The sequence below is a fragment of the Eleutherodactylus coqui genome, chromosome 1 (assembly GCF_035609145.1).
Source record: "Eleutherodactylus coqui strain aEleCoq1 chromosome 1, aEleCoq1.hap1, whole genome shotgun sequence".
Lineage (NCBI taxonomy): Eukaryota > Metazoa > Chordata > Amphibia > Anura > Eleutherodactylidae > Eleutherodactylus > Eleutherodactylus coqui.
Window position 1 is genome coordinate 459,716,093 of NC_089837.1, and position 20,221 is coordinate 459,736,313.

The following is a 20,221-nucleotide window of genomic DNA, read 5'->3' on the forward strand; positions in this document are numbered from 1 at the left end:
CGGGAGATTTGTGTATTGCGAGCCGCACAAATGTGAACCCCATTCTATTGAGCGATGATTATCTGCATGACACTGTGATGCTATGCGGGAAACAAATTGCGGCATGTTCTATCCTGCTGCGTGATCTCACATCGCAGCGCCTATTGTTTCCAGCAACGCAGGTGGCAGTAGTGCAAAGGTCTCCCCATGAAAACTATGGGGGAAACTCGAAAATCCTCCGCCATTTTTGACAGCGGCAGCTGAGGTTCACTACTTCCCTGAAGTGATGTAAGGCTGTTTTTGCACACAAATGCCCCACATCCACGGGGAATTCACATGGTGAGAAACGTGATATGGGGCATAATTCCCAGTTCCATACCGTGCTCGCTATTTTGAAGTTAGACTAAGGCCGGTTTCATGCGGCCAAGAAACTCTAAGATTTATACGTTGAGAGACGCACAAATCTTGCGTGAATATGAAGCCAATTTTCAATGCGATGCTGGAAAATCGTGGCATGGTCTATCTCTTTGCATTGCTCGGAACACATCAGCCATTGATTTTGAGTTTCACGGCTTGATATCGCGCTCGCCCGTGTGTAGGAAGCCTAAGGCTAGGCGCACACAAGCGTATTTTAATCACGTTTTACGCACGTATAATACGCAGTAAATTGCCGCAATTCAAATACTTTGATTTCTGCTGTAACTCGCGCACTAGCATTTTTTTATTGCCTATATAACGCAAGTAAAGAATGAGAGCACCGAAAAAGTGTGTGGAGACACCTAGGAGTGAGAGGGTCGGGGAATGGTATAGTCTCTCCCTAAGGAGAGCACCCAGAAGGGCTGTGGGGACCACACCCTTTTTGGGTGCTCTCCTTAAAGAGACACGACACGCCTTCTGACCCACGTCATAGGCCCCTCACAGACTGAGGCTTCTTTCCCATGAGCACATATTGGCCGGTGTTTTCACGGCCGCCCCATATGCGCTGTGATCTGATGCATTGGATTCCAATGCATCAGATCACATGGGCATATTTGGCAGACGTATAAACGCCCGGCCGGCCAATATAGCGCCGGGCGTTTTTACGTCAAGCCCAAAACATAGTTCTGGAACTATGTTTGGGCCGGAATACGTCGGACCGCTGCATGGGCTCCTGTGGCCAAACCGTGAGATTTCCACCGGGAATCCGGCATGTGAGAACCCAGCCTTATAGTGCATTTAGCTAGTGGAAGAGAAATATGAAGCAAGTTAGTTCCTCTTTGAGGCCGGGCTCACACTGGCAGATTCCAATAGCGGATCAGTGTCCGTGCGGATGATCCACGTCAAAATGAAAAGCATAAACTTTTGCTTTTTCATTCTCACAAATTGCGTATTCTGCGAGTGGAAGAAAAACACAGCATTCTGTATTTTGCAATGGATGGCCTGCATTGAAGTCAATGGAGGCTGTCCAAACTGTAGCCCATATATAATTAACATTGTGTATGGGCTGCGGGTACCCACGTCATCGCCTATAGAAAAATTTTATTGGTGGTCCCCAGAACTTAGCTACCCATCACAAATGATGAAGAAAAAGACATATGGAATTACTTCAATGGAATTACCCAAATAACATGCCCATAGGGTGCCCAAATAACATAGCCTGATATATAAGGCATTCTATAGGTTCGGGCACCAAATGTGTGATCAGAGGTCCAAGCTCTGGGGACCCAGGCCACGGGGTCAGAAGCACCTACTTTTTGCCTGGGCGTCCTCCTGACTTCTATTATCTGTTATATTTTTTTCTATTTTATGTTAAGACGGAAAAAATGTTTTCTTTTGGAATTTTAATCATCTTTCACGCCTCTGTTTAGGTATATAGAGAACATATTGGCACATTGTGTTTCACTATAGTTTGTGTTTTAGTCATTTAATCATCACTTGTTTGTATCTTGTGCCCTCTGTAGGGTCCTGTCCTCCTTCGCAGTGTTCCCAGAACAACACTCCCCCCCCCCCCCCCCCCCCGGCAGATCGCAATGGCCAAGATACGCCCCTTGTTTGGTATCCTTGAGATTTCTGTCCTCCCATCCCAGACCTGCTGGCTAAGGTTTAGGAGGAAGCTAAGGTACATCAAGAGGGATTTTTAAGAAAAATTGGAACAATACAGAGAAACATCCCCAGAACCTCTATTACCTCTGCTGCCGATAGGAATGCCGCACACCGGACTAGACTTAATGATTCACTTGAGCCTCTTCTTAACATTCCTGCCAGGTAAGGATTAGAATTGGGCATAGACATATAATATATGCCAAACCTTTAATTTTGTGACTCTTGCATTTAACTAGATGTCCATCTTAAAGGAATAACCTGTGCCATACTTGATAATGCTTCCATTGGGTTGCCTATAACTCAATTTGGAAAAATAACAGAACCAGGAAAGATACACTGCAGTGAAAGCAACTGTTGTATGGGAATGTGGACTACCAACAATGGAAGCATTCAACTTGTTGTCTTAGGTAAGACTTTGCAGCAACATATGGGAATATCTTGGCTTCTGGTGGGCCTGGGCCTATTAACCATATATTAGCAATGTTATTTCAGCTAATTATTGATAGAATTATTGCATGTTTGTAAGGTTGAAACATAATACATGACGTAGCCCAACTCTGGCAACACATTGAAAGGAAGAACGAGCAAGTGGATTGTTTTTCCAAAGCTTTACTGATGTTACAACAGATGCTGGAAGTGGTTCCCATTCACTACTATTCACTCCTGGTAACGTTGCAACATGTTGGCTGATACTGCCTGCAGCTCTTCAACGGTAATGCAGTGTATGGCGTTCATGATGTTTTACTTGAGTTAATCCAGGATGTGTGGATTACTGGCAGACACGTTCTGTTTTAAATTTCCCCACAGATAGAAATCCCATTTGAACAAGTCTGGGGAGCGTGGTGGCCATAACTTTTGCTCATAGTTTGCTCTTCTGTAAACAGTTCATGTACCTGTGTCAGTGAGTAGCGGGAGGTGTTACGTATTGCCCATCTAGTTGGAACCAGGAGTACATTCTTTCTTCTGGTGTTAGTTGGTCATAAAACGGTTTAAACATGTCCAGATAAACCGCGGTATTCACAGCTGACTCAACGAAAACTCGGCCCACTATTTGTGTTCCTGACACTGCGCACCAAACACCAATTTCCTGGTCAGGTAGTGGGGTTTTGTGAGTCAGCTGGGGCTTTTCCGTAGACCAGTACCTTGTATTCTGTGAAATCACATGACCCGATAAATGAAACCACGTTTCGTCAGTCATAAGGTACAGCAATGGGTCCAAAAGTCCTCTAGCCATCAAAGTCAGCAGCCACGTACAGTATTTTATGTGTCTAGCCTTATCGAGTTCTTTCAGTTCCAGTACACGTTATTCGGTATGGGTTCAGGTAAACTGAAAAGTTTGTTCCAAGACTTTTTGTCTTCTTTTGCAGGCTGTTTCCCTTCGCATGCTGTATGCAGATCTGACGTCTGTGTTCCCGTCTATAGAAAAGGCAAATATCATTGTTTATGTTCCTCAGATATGTGCAATGCCAACATCAGCTTCTCCCGTCAGCACATTGCTTGTGAGTATATTAAATACTATTTGTACTTTCCACTTAAATTTAAAGCCTAACAGCACACAAAGCATATAACATGCAGGTTTGATTATATTTAAGTCCCCTATTCCACCCCATAAGGCCTTCTCCTATCTCATACTCACTGCAGACAATCACGCTGAAGCATTGGGATTGGTTCGCTTGGTCTTTGCATTAGAGGTAGGCTGTGGGTTAAAGCCATAAAGGGTGGCATTGATGCGGCCCCATAATCTCTGGTAGCATGAGGCCATGCTCTTTATAGACTGATTGTAAAAGACCGCAGAAAAAACATCCATATTTGCTGCAGTTTAGTAATTTGGTAAATAGACACAATTTTACAAGTGCAAAACCACTTGGTCAATTACTGCATTGTGAAATTGAGGCAAATTGCAGTAAAACTATGCGTGGTTTTTAATGTGCAGCCTTAACTACAGCTTAGCCACCACGTATGAATATACCCGAAACATAGAAATAAAAGAAGAATAAAGAAAAAACCCTAAAAATAATTACATAGCCATATGTTCAAACATGTACTCACATGGTAGGGGCCTACTTGCCGAAGCAGTGCTTCAGAAATCTTGCTCCGACAACAGATTCGTATCCCTTTAATCACCTGCTGGGGACAGACTTAGACTTTATTTCCACAAGCGCATATACGCTGCCCATGTGAAGTAGTGATTTCCAATGCAGCCATTCACATGGGCGAATATACGGCGCGTCAATACGTCGACAGCATGAAAAAAAGAACATATACGCGTCTGGCGCATATACACTCAGCCAAAACATAGTTCTGGAACTATCTTTTGGCCAATATACGCCGGCGGGTCCTATGGGAGCAGGGAAAGAGAAGGGAGGGGGAGACATTTTTGCAGTAAATAGCTGCGAATAGCTTACAGGTGCCTCTATATAGGCATTGGAAGGCATCCTGAGGATTTTGGCAGAGCGAGGGTTTTTCGGGGTACGGTGTATTTTTTCGCTAAAAATGATGCTCATGGTCGTGTGAATGGGCAAGAAAATGCTGGCTGTGATCGCGTAAAAAAGCCCATTCAGGTGCTTATAGGGAGTATGCGTGAAAACAGAATAATGCCGTAGCCATATATGCGCTCGTGGAAAAGAGCCCTAAGATGGAGATTAAGGCCCGTGTCACACAAACTTATTATTTGCGTGTGCATGAGTGCAGCATTTTTTCAGAATGAATTATGCTTTTTTGTGCATGCATTGGCGCATATTACTGTACTTTTTCCATGCGCAAGGGCAAGGGCATGTTCATTTGTGGGAAAAAGTGCATTGATTGGAATGGCTAATGAATCTAATGAGTTTTCCTGCACAATGTTTCATGTGTAATTATGCAAGAAAAAGAATATATCAGATTTTGCGCGCATCTGCACATCCCCATTGACTTCTATGGGGATTTTTGGTATGCGCAGGAAAATAGAGCATGTAGCTTTCGTTTGTTTTGTGACCGAAATGTGCAGGAAAATTCCCGCATGTGAACGAACCCATTGAAGTCAATTTGTTCTATTCTTTGTGCATTAATCGCAAAGTTTGAATACGCAAAAATGCCTGTGTGACCCCGGCCTAACTTTACTTACTGAGTTCATTTTACATTATTTAGCTTATCCTAAAGTTACCTTTACACGGGCCGATAGTCAGTGCCAACTTAATGCATGGGCCTGATGGGCACTTGCCTGGGGGCCCCACAAGCATAGGGGCCCCATACACACGTGCAGATATTTGCTGCGGAATCCACGGTCGGCGTTTGCACCACAAATTCTCAGCAAATACCGCCTGTTACTTCCTATTGAGATCCGCTGCTTCCTCCACACGAGCAGAAACCAATTATAATTTCTATTATTGGAGGAAAAATCTCAGCATGCTCCATTTTCATGCGGACTCCACGCGGACGGCTTCCATTGAAGTCAATGACCATTGTGGACAGGTTGCGGATTTTGTGCCATTGCCCAGCGATGGCGCGCGGAAAAAAAATGTTGAAAAAAAAATCTGTACTGTGCATGTGTGACGGCGAGCCGGCGAGTCCATCTGGGTCCTGGTCATTCAGTTGCCACTAGTCGTTCTGTTTCAGCTCGCTCAATATAAACAGGAGCCGCTTAATATATGAGCAACCGACTGTTTACAGTGAATGGAGGCAGTCTCTCTGCCCGGGGCAATTGCCTATCCTTTCCCCCTAACACCAGCCCTATTCACACAGGGAGATGTACAGCCAACCAACAAGCATTTTGTGCTTGCTAAATAGCAATGAACAGCTAATGGCCCAACATTCAGGTGAAGGTTTGTGCCCGATATTCAAGCTGCCTAAAAGAGCCTTAACATAATACAAAAGTTTGTGGGTCCTGAAATTTTTTGAATCCGTATCATAAAGGTGCAGCAAAATTCTGCTTCAGTATTCTATTATTTCTCCAACAGAATAAGTGAATGTTTGATCAGTGCAAACAATGAAGAATTTAGACTTTGATCTTTTTTATCAAAATAAAAGGACGTAAAACATGTAGACTTCAGATGGTTATTTCTAGACAGATAAGCCAGAACATAATTCATGCTCTACAAGGGATGAAGGGACAATCAATAAAATCATTTAGGGGTCTTAGAGCAAGAACTGCCGACAATGACCGTGTGACAATGTAACATCTCTAACAAGATAGCATGAGACTGCTGGAAATATCGCCAGGCATCACCATCATTAATCACAGTGTAACAGCCGAATACAACCCATGTACAAAATTACCCATATTTATAATATATTGACAATTGCGTTTTTCAATAAATAGAACAGTCAGTGATCTCAATGTCATAATGATATTCCATCCATCCATCCATCCATCCTGAATCACTGTGGATTTCATTTGGGCATCAGATCAGCAGACCATGATTCTTTGTGGGGTTTGTCTCATAAGGAAAGCCCCTATCCGTATACCATGCTTGGTGTCACAGTAATCGGGTTTACTGGTCCAAAAGTCACCGCCCTATGAAGTACGGCACCCAAGGGTAGACCGCAGAGTCAACTTATTTCCAGCTCCTCAGATCCTCACGGAAAATTTAAAGAAGTAAAATAGAAAATACTAGTCTATGAAGTTGTTTCACATAGTCCTGGGGCGATAGGTGGACAGTCCTGCATTTAGATGCAATGCCTGGGTCTGACAATGGGGGGGGGGAAGATCCCCCTTTAGTTTTACAGTCCCTCTGGGTCCCACCTCCACGGTCCTCCTTATGACATCTCCCGGATGGAAACTCAGTTTAACATTTTAGCCATATTTCTATAGAAGGGACTCCAATAGGAAGCTATGGCCGCCATGTTTCGTTTCATGAATATACTTACAAGTAGATACCAAACATGATATGTGCAGATGATTAGCTTCACAGATATGCTGTGAGTTCCAGGGATCACACAGTGACAGGAGTGATTGCAGTGCGTCTGTGGAACATTATGAATATTATATATAGACATTAACAACTTCATAGAACAATAAAATAGTAGCAGCAAGAAAGCCCTTTGTTGTAGTGTAAATGAAATTAGCCATTTGCAGGAGATCACATTGTCTTCTTGCTCCTCTAATACGCATCCTGTAGACTTCCTGACTGCGATTTCCCACTATTGAGATGCAACAAAGAAAAAAATAATAACGGGAATTATGGGGCATTTGAAAGTCCCAGAGCCCACTTTATTAATCTTAGAGCTTAAACAGTTCTACATCTGTAAGGCTGGGTTCACACAGGGTGGAATTGCCAGTGGAATGTCCAGTGGAACGTCTGTAGCGGACATCCCGCTGCAGATCAGCCACGGAATGCCTGCCTCCAAATCTGCACCATTTGGTGCGGGTTCTGAAGTGAGTTTAATCAAGGTTTCCTGTACGGAATTCACGCTCTTATTGAGAGAGGGCGGGTTCCGCAGCGGAAATGGTGATACAATTGACATGTCGCGGATTTGAATTCCGCGACGCAACAAACTTTCCCCACAGGTTTTGTGCAGACTTTCTCCGCAGCATGTGGATGAGATTTTCAAAATCTTGTCCATTTTGCTGCTACTGTAAATGTAGCGGAACTTCCGTGCGGAGCATCCGCATGGAAGTTCCGCGGCAGTTCCGCCCTGTGTGAACCAAGCTTAAGTTAATACATACGAGTGTCCCAGCCTGACAGGGGGTCTCCTGACCTGAACTCTGAGTGTCATATGGTCTATGAAGCTCTGAGTTTGAGTCAGAATATCCATGGTCAGGCCAGGACACTCACCTGTATTACAGATGCAGAAAGCTGCCAGAGTGCGCTCGTCTGGTACTTAGGGTCTGTTTAGACCTACCAATTTCTCATTTGAATGAGCGAACAATGTCAGAGTTCACTCATTCGCTCATGCAGCCTGTTTACAATGGCTGATACATCAGTGGCTCATTCAAACGAGACATCGTTCAGTCGTTCACATTCGCTGTATAAGTGAATGAGAACGACTAAACAATCGCTTTTTAAACCGAATGATTCGAGCCAACGATGATTTTTATGCCTGCATAAAATGAATGATGAATGAAAAGCGAACAATTTATCGTTCGTGGTTTAAACGTTGGCTGCGCTTACACTGAACAATATTGTTTGTATCATTGTCACTTGTTTGAATGACTTTTTAAACTAATCATTCCGTGTAAAAGGGCATTTAGTTTCTGAATGAATGAATGAAATTTGCTGGGTAAGCTGACACAGCTTGGGAAGCTTATCATTGGGGAACGCAGGTGTTGTTGGGGGAGGACATATGTTTCTCTGACTGGATTTCTTATCAGCTGAACTAGAGAGATGTGCGCACTGGAACGCCTCCTGTGACCAGATGAACGCTGCGAGGGAGCAACTATGGAATGCAAGCAGTGTCAGTAAGTGAATGACCACAGACCTTGATGCCCATGAAAGGAACAAAGGGGCTTTCGCAAGCAGTCTATGACCTAAGGGTGTTGGCATTAGGGACTCAGAAAAAGGAAACGACTTACATGCATTTACACTCTTAGGACTTGTGGATACTACTATGTTTTATACAACTGAGAAAATAAATAAAAAATAGATTTATAAAAAAAGTGAATATGTTCACTATATATATATATCATGTGATAAAATGTAATTCACCTATAGCAGAGGCATAAGCATCCACTTCCTATACTATACCTATTATTTGCCCCATATGACTGGTTTCACACACTGGAAAAAAAGCTGTAGTTTTTTTGGCAGTTTTTTCAGCCAAAGCCAGAAGGGGAATCCAAATCCAATGATATGGAAAATATGAAGGAAGGACGTAAACGTCTCTTTCCTGCTGGATTCACTTGTAGCACTGGCTAAAAGAACTGCATAAAAACCTACAGTGGGCGTTTTTCATGTGTGAAACCATCTTAAGCCTGCACTCACACATGCGTTCAGAAAACGCCGCTCGAAATTGTGGCATTTTGCAGCGATTTTGAGCAATGTTTTTAAACGCACTGTACAGCGTTTGACAGCACTTTTTAACGCACTCCATCATTCCGATGGTTGATGAGGTGCATGAAAAAGTGCTAAAACGTTTGAAAAGAGAGTAGGTAGGCCTCATGTCCACGGGCATGCACGGTGGAATCCCGCAGCGGTTTCCACCCATGCTCGCACCCATTAGCTGCAGGTCTCTTCCCCCCCTCCCCCCCAAATGCACACGCGCCGTTCATACTTTTGAAAAAATCTGCTGCTCTCCCACCAATCCGTGGTACAGCGCAATGACAGCTGCGGGTGTGCCGCGGATACAAACGGCTTACATTGACTTCAATGAAAGTTGCGGGAGCCGTCCGTGCGAGAGATCTGCAGGAAAATGAAGCATGCTACAAATTCTTCCCGTGCATGCGGCCCGCACGTTTCTAAGCGCAGGTCTCTGAAGCCCCATTGAAATCGTCTGCTGCCCGCAACCCCCGCTTATCACCTTTTTGCTGCTGCAGAAAACAGACAGCTCCATTGTCACTGCAGTGGCCCAGTTTAGTATTACAGGCAAAGTTTCCAATTACTTTAATAGGAAATTTGCCTGTAATACCATGCCTGGCCACTGCAAAGAGAATGGAGCTGTCTGTAGAAATCAGCTCAATGCAGGAGCGCTGGGACCTGGGAAACAGCTGATGATCGGTAGAGATACGGGGCAGCAGATCAATCTACTAATGATGGCCTATCCTGCAGATAAACCATCAATATTTTACAATTGGACAACCCCTTTAAACCTTCTCACCTGCTTGTCATTTTTTCCCTAACCAATCCGTCATCTGTGTTCTCCAGCCAAAACGCCCCAATAATTCCTCACACTGCCTCTTACAGAAATCCCTGCACAGCCAGGCATGGGATTAATGCCATCTTTCCTATCCCGAAAATTCCTTATGCCTACATTAACCCCTTAGTGACCACACATTTTTGCTTTTTTCCACTTTTGTTTTTTCCTCCCCCCCTTTAAAAAATCGTAACTCCTTTATTTATCCATCAGCGTAGCTTATGAGGGCTTATTTTTTGCGGGACGAGTTGTATTTTTCAGTGGTACTATTTAATGTACTGAAAAACTTGTAAGTGGAGAGAAATGGAAAAAAATGACATTCCGCCATCTTTCAGTGCGTCTTGTTTCTACGGCGCACAAACTGCAACAAAAATGAGATGATAACTTTATTCTATGGGTCAGTATGATTACTGCGATACCCAACTTGTATAGTTTTTTTTTTTGCTGTACTACTTATATATTTTTTTAAAGATATTAAATTTTTTAAAATTATTTTCTGTGTCCATTTTTTGCGCACAATAACTTTTTAAATTCTCCGTTGATATAGTTGCGTGAGGGCTCATTTTGTGTGGTACATCCTTTCGTTTCCGTTGGTACCATTTGGGAATACATAGGACTTTTTGATTGCTTTTCATTAGATTTTTTCTTGGCAACAGTGTGACCAAAAAAGCGACCAAAATTTCTGTCATTTTTTTTTTTTCGGACGATGTTCACTGTGCCTAGTAAATAATGAATTACTTTGATTGATCGGACTTTTACGGATGCAGTGATACCAAATATGTATTTTTGTTTTATTATTAAGATTTTTTTATTGTAAATAGGGCAAAAGGTTTTTTTTTTATTACTTAAAAAAAAAAAAATTAACAAAATTTTATTGTTCTTATTTTTCCTTTTTCTTTCAGTCCTCCTGGGGGACCAAAACTAGCGATGCTTAGATCTCTTATGCAGTATGATGTATTGCCATAGCATTACATCATACTGCTTTCTGACAGGCAGCTTATCAAGCCACCCCACGGGGATTGCTTGATAGGCATTCTGTGATGACAGTCTTGGAGCCTTTTAGAAGGACCCCGGCTGCCCAGACACCTGCATGGCTCTCCCGATCTTACTGCGGGGCGCCTGTATGGGACCCCCGAACATTGTTCAGGGGATTTAAAAGCCGCTGTCAGGTTTGACAGTGGCATTTAAAGGATTAACAGTCCCGATGATCAGCTGCGCGACTGACCGCGGCTGTTGCCTGCAGGTGTCAGCTGTAATAAACAGCTGACAACTGCGATGTATCGAAGGAGATAGCAGCGCTATCTCCCTCCATACGCATCCTGCAACGGCAGGACGTAAAAAGACAATAGCATGGTCGCTAAGGGGTTATCCTCCACCCATTTACAGGGGGCCACACAATCCCATCCTCATAGCCCCTCATGGGGATTACCATTGGGGATTGTCATGCTTCATCAGTAGTTTGTCTAGATGGGTAAAATACCTCATGTAGAAGTGTAGGCAATTCTATAATGTATTGCGGAACATTAGATCCTTCTTACATAACAGACAAGAATTTTCAAATACAAGTTCCAAAATGTCTTGAGATGTATTAAAGGGGTTGTCCCGCGCCGAAACGGGTTTGTTTTTTTTTCAACCCCCCCCCGTTCGGCGCGAGACAACCCCGATGCAGGGACGTACAGAAAGCTTACCGGAGCGCTTACCTTAATCCCCGCGCTCCGGTGACTTCTATACTTACCTGTGAAGATGGCCGCCGGAATCCTCTTCCTCCGTGGACCGCAGCTCTTCTGTGCGGTCCATTGCCGATTCCAGCCTCCTGATTGGCTGGAATCGGCACGTGACGGGGCGGAGCTACACGGAGCCTGCATTCTGCACGAGCGGCTCCATTGAAGAGAGCAGAAGACCCGGACTGCGCAAGCGCGGCTAATTTGGCCATCGGAGGGCGAAAATTAGTCGGCACCATGGAGACGAGGACGCCAGCAACGGAGCAGGTAAGTAAAAAACTTTTTATAACTTCTGTATGGCTCATAATTAATGCACAATGTATATTACAAAGTGCATTAATATGGCCATACAGAAGTGTATAGACCCACTTGCTGCCGCGGGACAACCCCTTTAAATAACAGGTCGTGTGAATAGTGGAGTAATGGAAAAGTATACTAATTCCCCCTGTGTGACTTTCAGAGAACCATGTGGCTGTATACGTGGCTGTCATCACCATCTCTTTCTTTTTGATCATTGTGAAATTCATCATAGGTAAGCAGAACGAATAATCTTGTGTTGTCAAAAGTATCTTTCATTTTGGACAGGCTTAAAAATTAAACGAATATACAAGGAGGAGTCCTTGGAGCCACAAAATGTGATGCTAGACATATTTGTCAACGACGAACACTGCCCCCAACCATACTGACAGGCTCAGGGCACCACAAGCCGCACTTGGGTGGCTAATAATAACTGTAAAGCTGGATTCACACAGGGCGTAATTGACGTGGAATGTCCGTGCAGACTTTCTGCACGGAAATTCTGCCCGCGTCTTTTTATCCCAGGATTAGCCAGCAAATTGGACGGGATTTGCAAAAATCTCGTCCACACGTTGCGGCCGATCCGTTGCGGCCAAGCCGCCCCCTGAACTGACAAGCCACGGTTTATTTAAAGACGCGGCATGTCAATTCTTTCCCCGTTTCTGCAGCAGCCTTTCTCCTCTCTATGGGGAGAGATGGCCGTACTGGAATACAGGCGGCAAAGCCGCTCCAAAATCCACGGCGAAAGGCCGTGGGTTTTGAAACTGCCTTTTTCCCGTGGAAATCTCGCAGTATTTCTATGTGGTCATTCTGAGAGATTTCCGTGGCATTTCCTTCTCGTGTGACCCCAGCCTAAATTATGGCTGGAGGGGGTTTACTGCACCCCCACACTAGCCAAGTCACACAGCACCAGACACCAGTCAAATTACACAACTCATTCTTCCCCCAAAACCAATTGCAACAAACTCCAGGGACCCCCCCACCCAACCACGCTGCCATAATAATAAAATTTTCCTTTCCCACCTCTACCCAATTGGGCTGGAGGGCGGGACTTTTTGGAAGATGGCGCTCAGGCTCTTCCCCCTATTTTATATCCCCCCCCCCCCCCCGCGCGCCTCCTTCTCTCCCGACAAATCCAGACCTTCTCTACACCCACCTTCCAGCACTTTCTTAATCCCCCTTTCTTCTTTAACCCATTCACTACCAGCCGCCTGGCTACCTGACCCCCCATGTCATGCGGGGCTTTCTCTTAAAGGGGCCCATACTTAAACATTGGTGCTGGTAAGAAAGTGCAGGTATGGGGGAGCAAAGGGAAACTAAGCTGTTATCCAGCCTTACTGACAGTTCTCCTATTGATACTTAGACTGCAGTTTATATATACAGTGATACATAGAAGCTGCCCAAGACAAATAATGCAACATTTTTAACTAAACTCTATTGCAAAAATGTTTTTCAGTGCAATGTGTTTAAAGCAACCCTCTAGGCCTGGACAAAAAAAGATGGCCACACCAAATCTCTGACTACCTGATACACTCTGTTTATTAGCAAATCAAAGCAGGTGTAGTGTCTTAGACTAATGATGCATACTAATGCACAGTGGGCATAAGGTAGTGGCACAGTCTTGTTTGTTTCTTCAGGACCAGAGTGTCGCTTTAAGTGAAAAAAAAATTGCTTCCCCCCCCAAAAAAAAATGTCCATAGCCTTTAATGTCAGTATATTGAAAAATCCTTATTTTCCTCTTCAATCATTGTAATTATTCTATTCCCACTAGTGAGGAAAGAAAAACGCTGTCTGCTGGTCAGACATGAGAGCTTGCAAGAAATCCACGAGGTGCCTATAGAAGAGATGTGCAGACCTCCAACACAGCTGGTGGAGGGACTCATTCCACTCCAGGTTTGGTCTTTGTCAATATGAAGTTTAGTCTGTAATGGCCTCACATCTCCAAATGCAAGCAAAACAGAACAATTTGTTCTAATTGTTGAACAGACTGATCAGTGTCTGTGTGGCTCACTCACTGACTTCCACAGACTAACTCTCAGACTAACTCTTGCTAGAAGACAGAAGACTTGCTAACCGACTCACTGACTGACTGGCATAGACTAACTAGCATGCCCCTTGGAAACACATATAAAAGACATAGTCACATGACACACAAAGTGATACATTTTCCAAACATAACCCAGACATTAACCCATTCAGTTCTGCAGAGGTGCAATACACATAATCCAAATGCACCCTACACATAAGACACTGACAAGACAATGGCACGAGACAGACTTATAATATTATGGACGGGCCCCACTAACTCTGGGCCACTACACTTACATTCCCTCAAAAAATCTGAAATAAAAAAAAGTACTCCCCCAATTACATATATCTATCTAGTCACAGAAGTCCCACCTTCTTGAGTGCCCTCCTAAACTTTGCATAGGAGACACCTACTGCTCACAGATTGACATCCATAGTGTTCTATAAGGGCCTGAAAAACAGTTCTTATAAGCATAACTAGCCAGTGCCCTACAAGTTTCTGCCATGGTTCCCATGATTGCCTCCATACTTCTCAGCTACTATTCCACCATAAGCGCCCTTTAATAAAGGAGGAAAAGTATTTTACTAAGGCTCTGTTCACACTAGTGTCATGGCCTTCATTTATAATAGAAGATATGCCACTGAGTTGGATCTGCCAGATCCCTTGTACAAAAGATCAAAACGGCCATCGATGGATCCCATTGACTCAGATTAGCATTTAGGTTTCCATCATTAAGATGATAAGAATAGTCCACCATGAGCAGAGCCATACACCTTAGATAACTGTCTGCTGAATGCTCATTTAACTGTCAGCTATCTCACGTGACATCCCTATCTATATGCACGCTCAGCTTGGTTGCACCCAAGTCATCGATCTGACTTTAGGCCACTCCTGAGGGAAGCATGACAAGGTCGCCAGCAGTGTCTGGATAGTCTGTACCGAGGAAATTAGCATGCACGACCTGCAGTCGGCATAGCAATTCGGATCACATGAGCTGGCTTCGGTCGTGTCATCTGCATTACTATGCCGAACACAGGTCCTACATACTGAACTCCTTAGTACAGGCTGTCAGAACACCGCTACAGGGGTGGGTAGAGCTTGGACCAATGGCAGATTATAATTGGGGCAATTGAGGCGACTACCCTGGGCCTGAGACTCCAAGGGGGCCCACGGCTGTCCCAATCGTCCCTATTGTAATCCACACTGCTAAACCTCTCCCTGCATCTGAAGAACATAGTGGCAATGAGCGACCATAGTACTACTGGGGCAGCAATGAGGGACCCTAATACGACTGGGGTGGCAATGGGGACGATAATACTGCTGATGCCGCAATGAGAGACCCTAGTACTACTGGAGCGGCAATGATGGACCCTAGTACTACTGGGGCGGCAATGATGGACCCTAGTACTACTGGGGTGGCAATGAGGGACCCTAGTAATACTGTGGTAGCAAAAAGGGATCGTAGTACTACTGGGGCCGCAATGGAGGAGCCTATTACTATTGAGGCGGCAATGGGGGCCCCTATCACTACTGGGGCTCCAATGGGGAAGCCTATTACTACTGGGGCCAATATAGGGGTCACTATTACTACTGTGGCCAATATAAAGGACGCTATTACTACTGGAGCGGCAATTACAGACCCCAACACTACTGGGGCAGCAATGAGGAACCCTATTACTACTGGGTCTGCAATGGGGAAGCCTATTACTACTGGGGCCCGCTATTGGGGACGCTATTATTACTGGGGCCAATATAGGGGACGCTATTACTACTGGGGCCAATATAGGGGATGCTATTACTACTGGGGCCAATATAGGGGACGCTATTACTACTGGGGCCAATATAGGGGATGCCATTGCTACTCGGGCCAATATAGGGGGACGCTATTACTACTGGGGCCACCAATATATGGGATAACTGTTACTACACAAAGCGGATTTTCTGTAGCAGCAAAGTGGGTAAGATTCTGTAATTCTCATCCACATGCTGTAGAAAAAATCTGCACAAAACACATGAGGATATTGACATGCGGTGCAGGATTCAATTCCGCAGCATGTTAATTTTAAATATAATGTATATCAATAGCCTATCCAGTTCTCCAGCGTTCTTCCCTGTTTTTTTGTTGTTGTTTTTTTAAATACCCTGGATGGAGGTAAAAATCATATGGGGAGATAAGCCATGCCACTAACCCCTCCCCTGACCACATCTTGGGGCTCCACGAGACACTTTTGCTTCAAAAAGGGCTCCACGGTTAAAAAAGTTTGGGAACCACCGGTCTAGATGATCGGCTAGACCCGCGGAAATTAGCGAATTCAGCCAAAAATACATCTAATCTGCTTAACCAATATAACTTTTGCTACACTATTTTACTGTGTGAAGTACTGAATGTCCACATTTGAAGACTATATATTTTTTGAGTCCAACATTTTGGCTCATATCTTAACATCTTTTTTGGGCAATAATAGCAAATGAGAGCCCATCAAAACATCTACAATTATGCTGTTATCAAGTATTATCTAGTACAATGGCTCATCTCTTTGGTTCCAGGAACTTCGAGAAGATAGTTTGTCTGCAAATCTGTGGCTTGGTGCTCTGTATGGTAATGGGGTTATCATAAAATGTTTCCCACCCCCAATGAAGATGCTTTATAGACAAGAATGGAAGATACTGAACCTTCTGACGCCTCTACAGCATGAAAACATTGTCTGCCTCCTAGCAGCTGGATCTGGTACTGAGGGGATACTGGAGCATCACCAGCTTTTAGTCTTTCAACATTATCCTGAAGTGAGTATTCAGACCCCCACATTATAATAACATGTCAGACATGTACCACAGTTCTTTGTTTAAAACTGTCCTGAAAAGTAATTATAAAAAATAGGATAAAGAAAAAGTTGATCTATCCTTCGAAGTACAGACAGTTGGGCACAACTTCGCTTTTTTGAGTTCTCATGAGTCCCAGTTAGTTTAACTCTTTTGTGGTGTGGCCACTTTTCATTAGATTGCGGTACTCCAAATTTTTCCATGAAGGCAATTTTCTTTTATAGAAGTCTCAATGTTAATAATCAAGCTATAGCTGCAGTAACTATCAATCGATAAAACTGATGTGCTACACTACAAAAAGTCTCAGTGTAACCCTAATGCGCTTTAAATATATATAGGTATACAGTTGCAATGAAAATAATTCAACCCACGTCACCTTTTTGAACTATTCTCTTAATTTAGACCATATTTCTAACATGCAATCAAGATTTACAGTCAACAAAGACCTCGACAGTCCAAGTATATAATGTGGTTTATCTTAATCACACCTGATGCAACTAATGAAGCCCTTGACTAGTTACATCAGGTGCGCTTAAGACAACACCTGAATTGCAAATGTGTGCTCTTATCAGGGATTCTATTTGGTGGGTTGAATAATTCTGAGACTACAGTAATCATTAAAAGTGGCATTTTGTGTTAAATATGGAGAAAGCACTTGTTATATTAGTTGTATTGAGCTATTTAAATTGTTCAAGTTTGATTGTTTTTTTTTGCCAGCAAATGAAAGTTTGTAATTTTGACAGCTAAATCTAATTTGCTATAAAGGTTGAATCATTTTGACTGCAACTTTTATATAGGCTGAACTGGATGATCTTTTTGCAGCTTTATAAACTAGGTTAATACATGTATGTTGTTTAACCTTCCCAATCTCTTCTTTTACCAACAGGGTTCTTTGAGAAATTACTTGACTGGTCGCACGGCTGATTGGGACACAGCTTGTCGAATGGCCATTTCCTTAGCTAGAGGTTTGGCTTTCCTCCATAGTGACATATTGAATGAGGGTAAGTAGAATTTCTTTATTAATTCGTGTTCAAATCTGTAGTAGTGAGCTAGTGCAAGAGATGTCAAATCCTTCTCCCCTTTACTAAAGGGGTCTCATTGCTGATTATGCGGAACCAACCACTTGGACATCATCCAATACTGAGAATGAGGTGGCCGTAGTACTGGTTTAGCACTGCAGCCTCTTTACTATTTTACCTATATAGCGGTCCTTTTGGCCACTCCATGTGTAGGTGATTGCAATGCAGAATAATACTGATTTCCTGAATATTGTGTTATTTTATCTGGAATTTTATGTTGGATCTGCGCTTGAGACTCCAAACTGAGCCTCCAGTCAAGATGTGAATGGAGCCTAAATAAATATAAAGACCTCTTCAACATTATTTACATTACTGGGTTTCCTTCATGTATTTTTATGACTTAATTCCTTCCTTACTCCAAATGGTAATTCGAAAAAATCCCAGGATCAATGACCCATCTCCAGAAATCTAGTTCCCAAAACTTGTAATATTATGTGTTTCAAGAAAGGCATCCAGGTCCTCCTTGAACTTGCTCAGTAAATTACATTTTGTGGCAGAGAGTGAATAGTCTCACTGCTCTTACAGTAAAGAATCCCTGTCTGATGGTGAAATCTTCCTTGATCTAGACAGAGGGTGTCCCCACTACATGGTTACAGTGCTAGGTGTAAAAAGATTGTACTGTCCATCTACATAATTGTACATTGTAATTAGATTGCCCCTAAGTTGTATTTTTTCCAAACTGAATAACTGCAGGTTTAACTTGTCCTGATAGTGAAATCCACCCTTTCCTTATTTATCCTGATCGCCCTCCTCTGCACCCGCTCTAGTTCATTTATGTCCTTCTTATATACAGGTGCCCATATGACCATATGAACTGGCAATTTACATTATTGCTTTTGTGGTTCTTCTAACCATGGATGATATAATGCTGGCGTCAATTTTTGAATAGCAAATGTTTTAAAAAACATTTATTATGCCTCTCCTCCAATTTTTGTGGCTCCTAGTCATCACGAAAAGTTCAATGTTGCTCTCAAGGTACAAAATTAGGGACCTCTGGTTTAAGGGTACTTTTTACACCCAGCGATTTATCGTTCACACGAGCGGATGATGACATAGTTCCCTCATGCAACTTGTTTATACAGGCAGTGAATGAGAGCGACTGAACAATGTGTATTTAAACCGGATGATTTGCGAGCATGAAATGAATGATAAGCAAACGAAATATCGTTCATCATTTAATCATTGGCTGTGTTTTCACTGAACAATTACAAAATTGTAAAAGCCAAGTATTGAATAAACAAAAGGGACATGCAAAGAGTCTGTCTTCATTAGAGATGAGCGAACGTACTCGGTAAAGCACTACTCGTCCGAGTAATGTGCTTTATCCGAGTACCTCCCCGCTCGTCCTGAAAGATTCGGGGAGCGCCGCTGCTGACAGGTGAGTTGCGGCGGGGAGCAGGGGAGAGCGGGCGGGAGAGAAGGAGAGAGAGATCTCCCCTCCGTTCCTCCCCGCTCTCCCCTGCAGCTCCCCGCTCCGCGGCGCTCCCCGAATCTTTCAGGACGAGCACAGCGGTACTCGGATAAAGCACATTACTCGGACGAGTAGTGCTTTACCGAGTACGTTCGCTCATCTCTAGTCTTCATTCTTCAGTTTACATTCTCGATTTTCTATTTTAAATATATAGACACTCTTGTATAACTCTTGAGTGTTTTATCAATAACATACCAATTACTTAAACATAATAAGTAGAATGAGAGAAAACAAAAAGAACGGAAGAAAATTCTAAAAGAAAATGTCTAACACAAGCAAATAAACATGAAAGAAAGAGAAAAAAAAGGGGGGGGGGGGAGAAAAAAGAAAGAGAGGAGGGTGGGAAAAGGGGGTGGGGGATACAGCCCAGCCTCTGAGCAGAGGATAAGAAGGTGGTATCTTATGGTCTTGTAGTGTAGGCCAACTGATTGTTAGAGCATACTGTGACATTTTATCTCCCCTTGGCTTTAATTAACGTTCTCTGGAGCTTATGTATTCAGCCTATTATAGTCAAGGCCAATATGTAATGTAAGGTCAGTATACCCTGTGCTGGAAGAATCATAGAATGGTAGAGTTGGAAGGGACCTCCAGGGTCATCGGATCCAACCCCCTGCTCAGTGCAGGATTCACTAAATCATCCCAGAAGCCGGAGGTATAAGAATGTATATCTACAGAAAATGCAGTTGATCTCCGGTGACAATCTAATCATAGCAGAAGGTTGAGAACTGGTGACCAGCATTAGGTGCAACAAGCTTTCATCTATAAAGTTGTTAAATTCTCAGTTATTTGGTAGAAATACCAAATTCAATGATAACTTGTCATTAGTTAGAATCAGCGGGGCTGACTGCATAACTATGGATGGGTCTACCTGGGTTTTTTTTTTTTGGGTGATACTTACCCTTGTCATAGATCCACCTCCCAGCACTCCCAATTTGTCAAGTGGGCAGTCCCCACGGTTTACTGAATGGTGGGGACC

General features: G+C 43.4%; 1 protein-coding gene across 3 annotated transcripts in view; it reads left to right on the top strand.

The window, feature by feature from the left end:
• Positions 1–1,963: 1,963 nt before the first annotated feature.
• Positions 1,964–20,221, top strand: part of AMHR2 (anti-Mullerian hormone receptor type 2) — a 37,916-nt gene continuing 19,658 nt past the window's right edge. Inside the window, exons 1-8 of one of the 3 annotated variants that reach the window (XM_066593779.1) lie at positions 1,964–2,223; positions 2,298–2,468; positions 3,429–3,560; positions 8,351–8,437; positions 12,010–12,081; positions 13,618–13,739; positions 16,423–16,659; positions 17,582–17,696. In XM_066593779.1, coding sequence (XP_066449876.1) covers positions 2,163–2,223; positions 2,298–2,468; positions 3,429–3,560; positions 8,351–8,437; positions 12,010–12,081; positions 13,618–13,739; positions 16,423–16,659; positions 17,582–17,696 — 997 coding nt within the window. In that variant the 5' untranslated portion in view covers positions 1,964–2,162. The remainder of the gene's footprint in view (positions 2,224–2,297; positions 2,469–3,428; positions 3,561–8,350; positions 8,438–12,009; positions 12,082–13,617; positions 13,740–16,422; positions 16,660–17,581; positions 17,697–20,221) is intronic. The other 2 variants (XM_066593787.1, XM_066593795.1) reach the window with 2 other exon arrangements.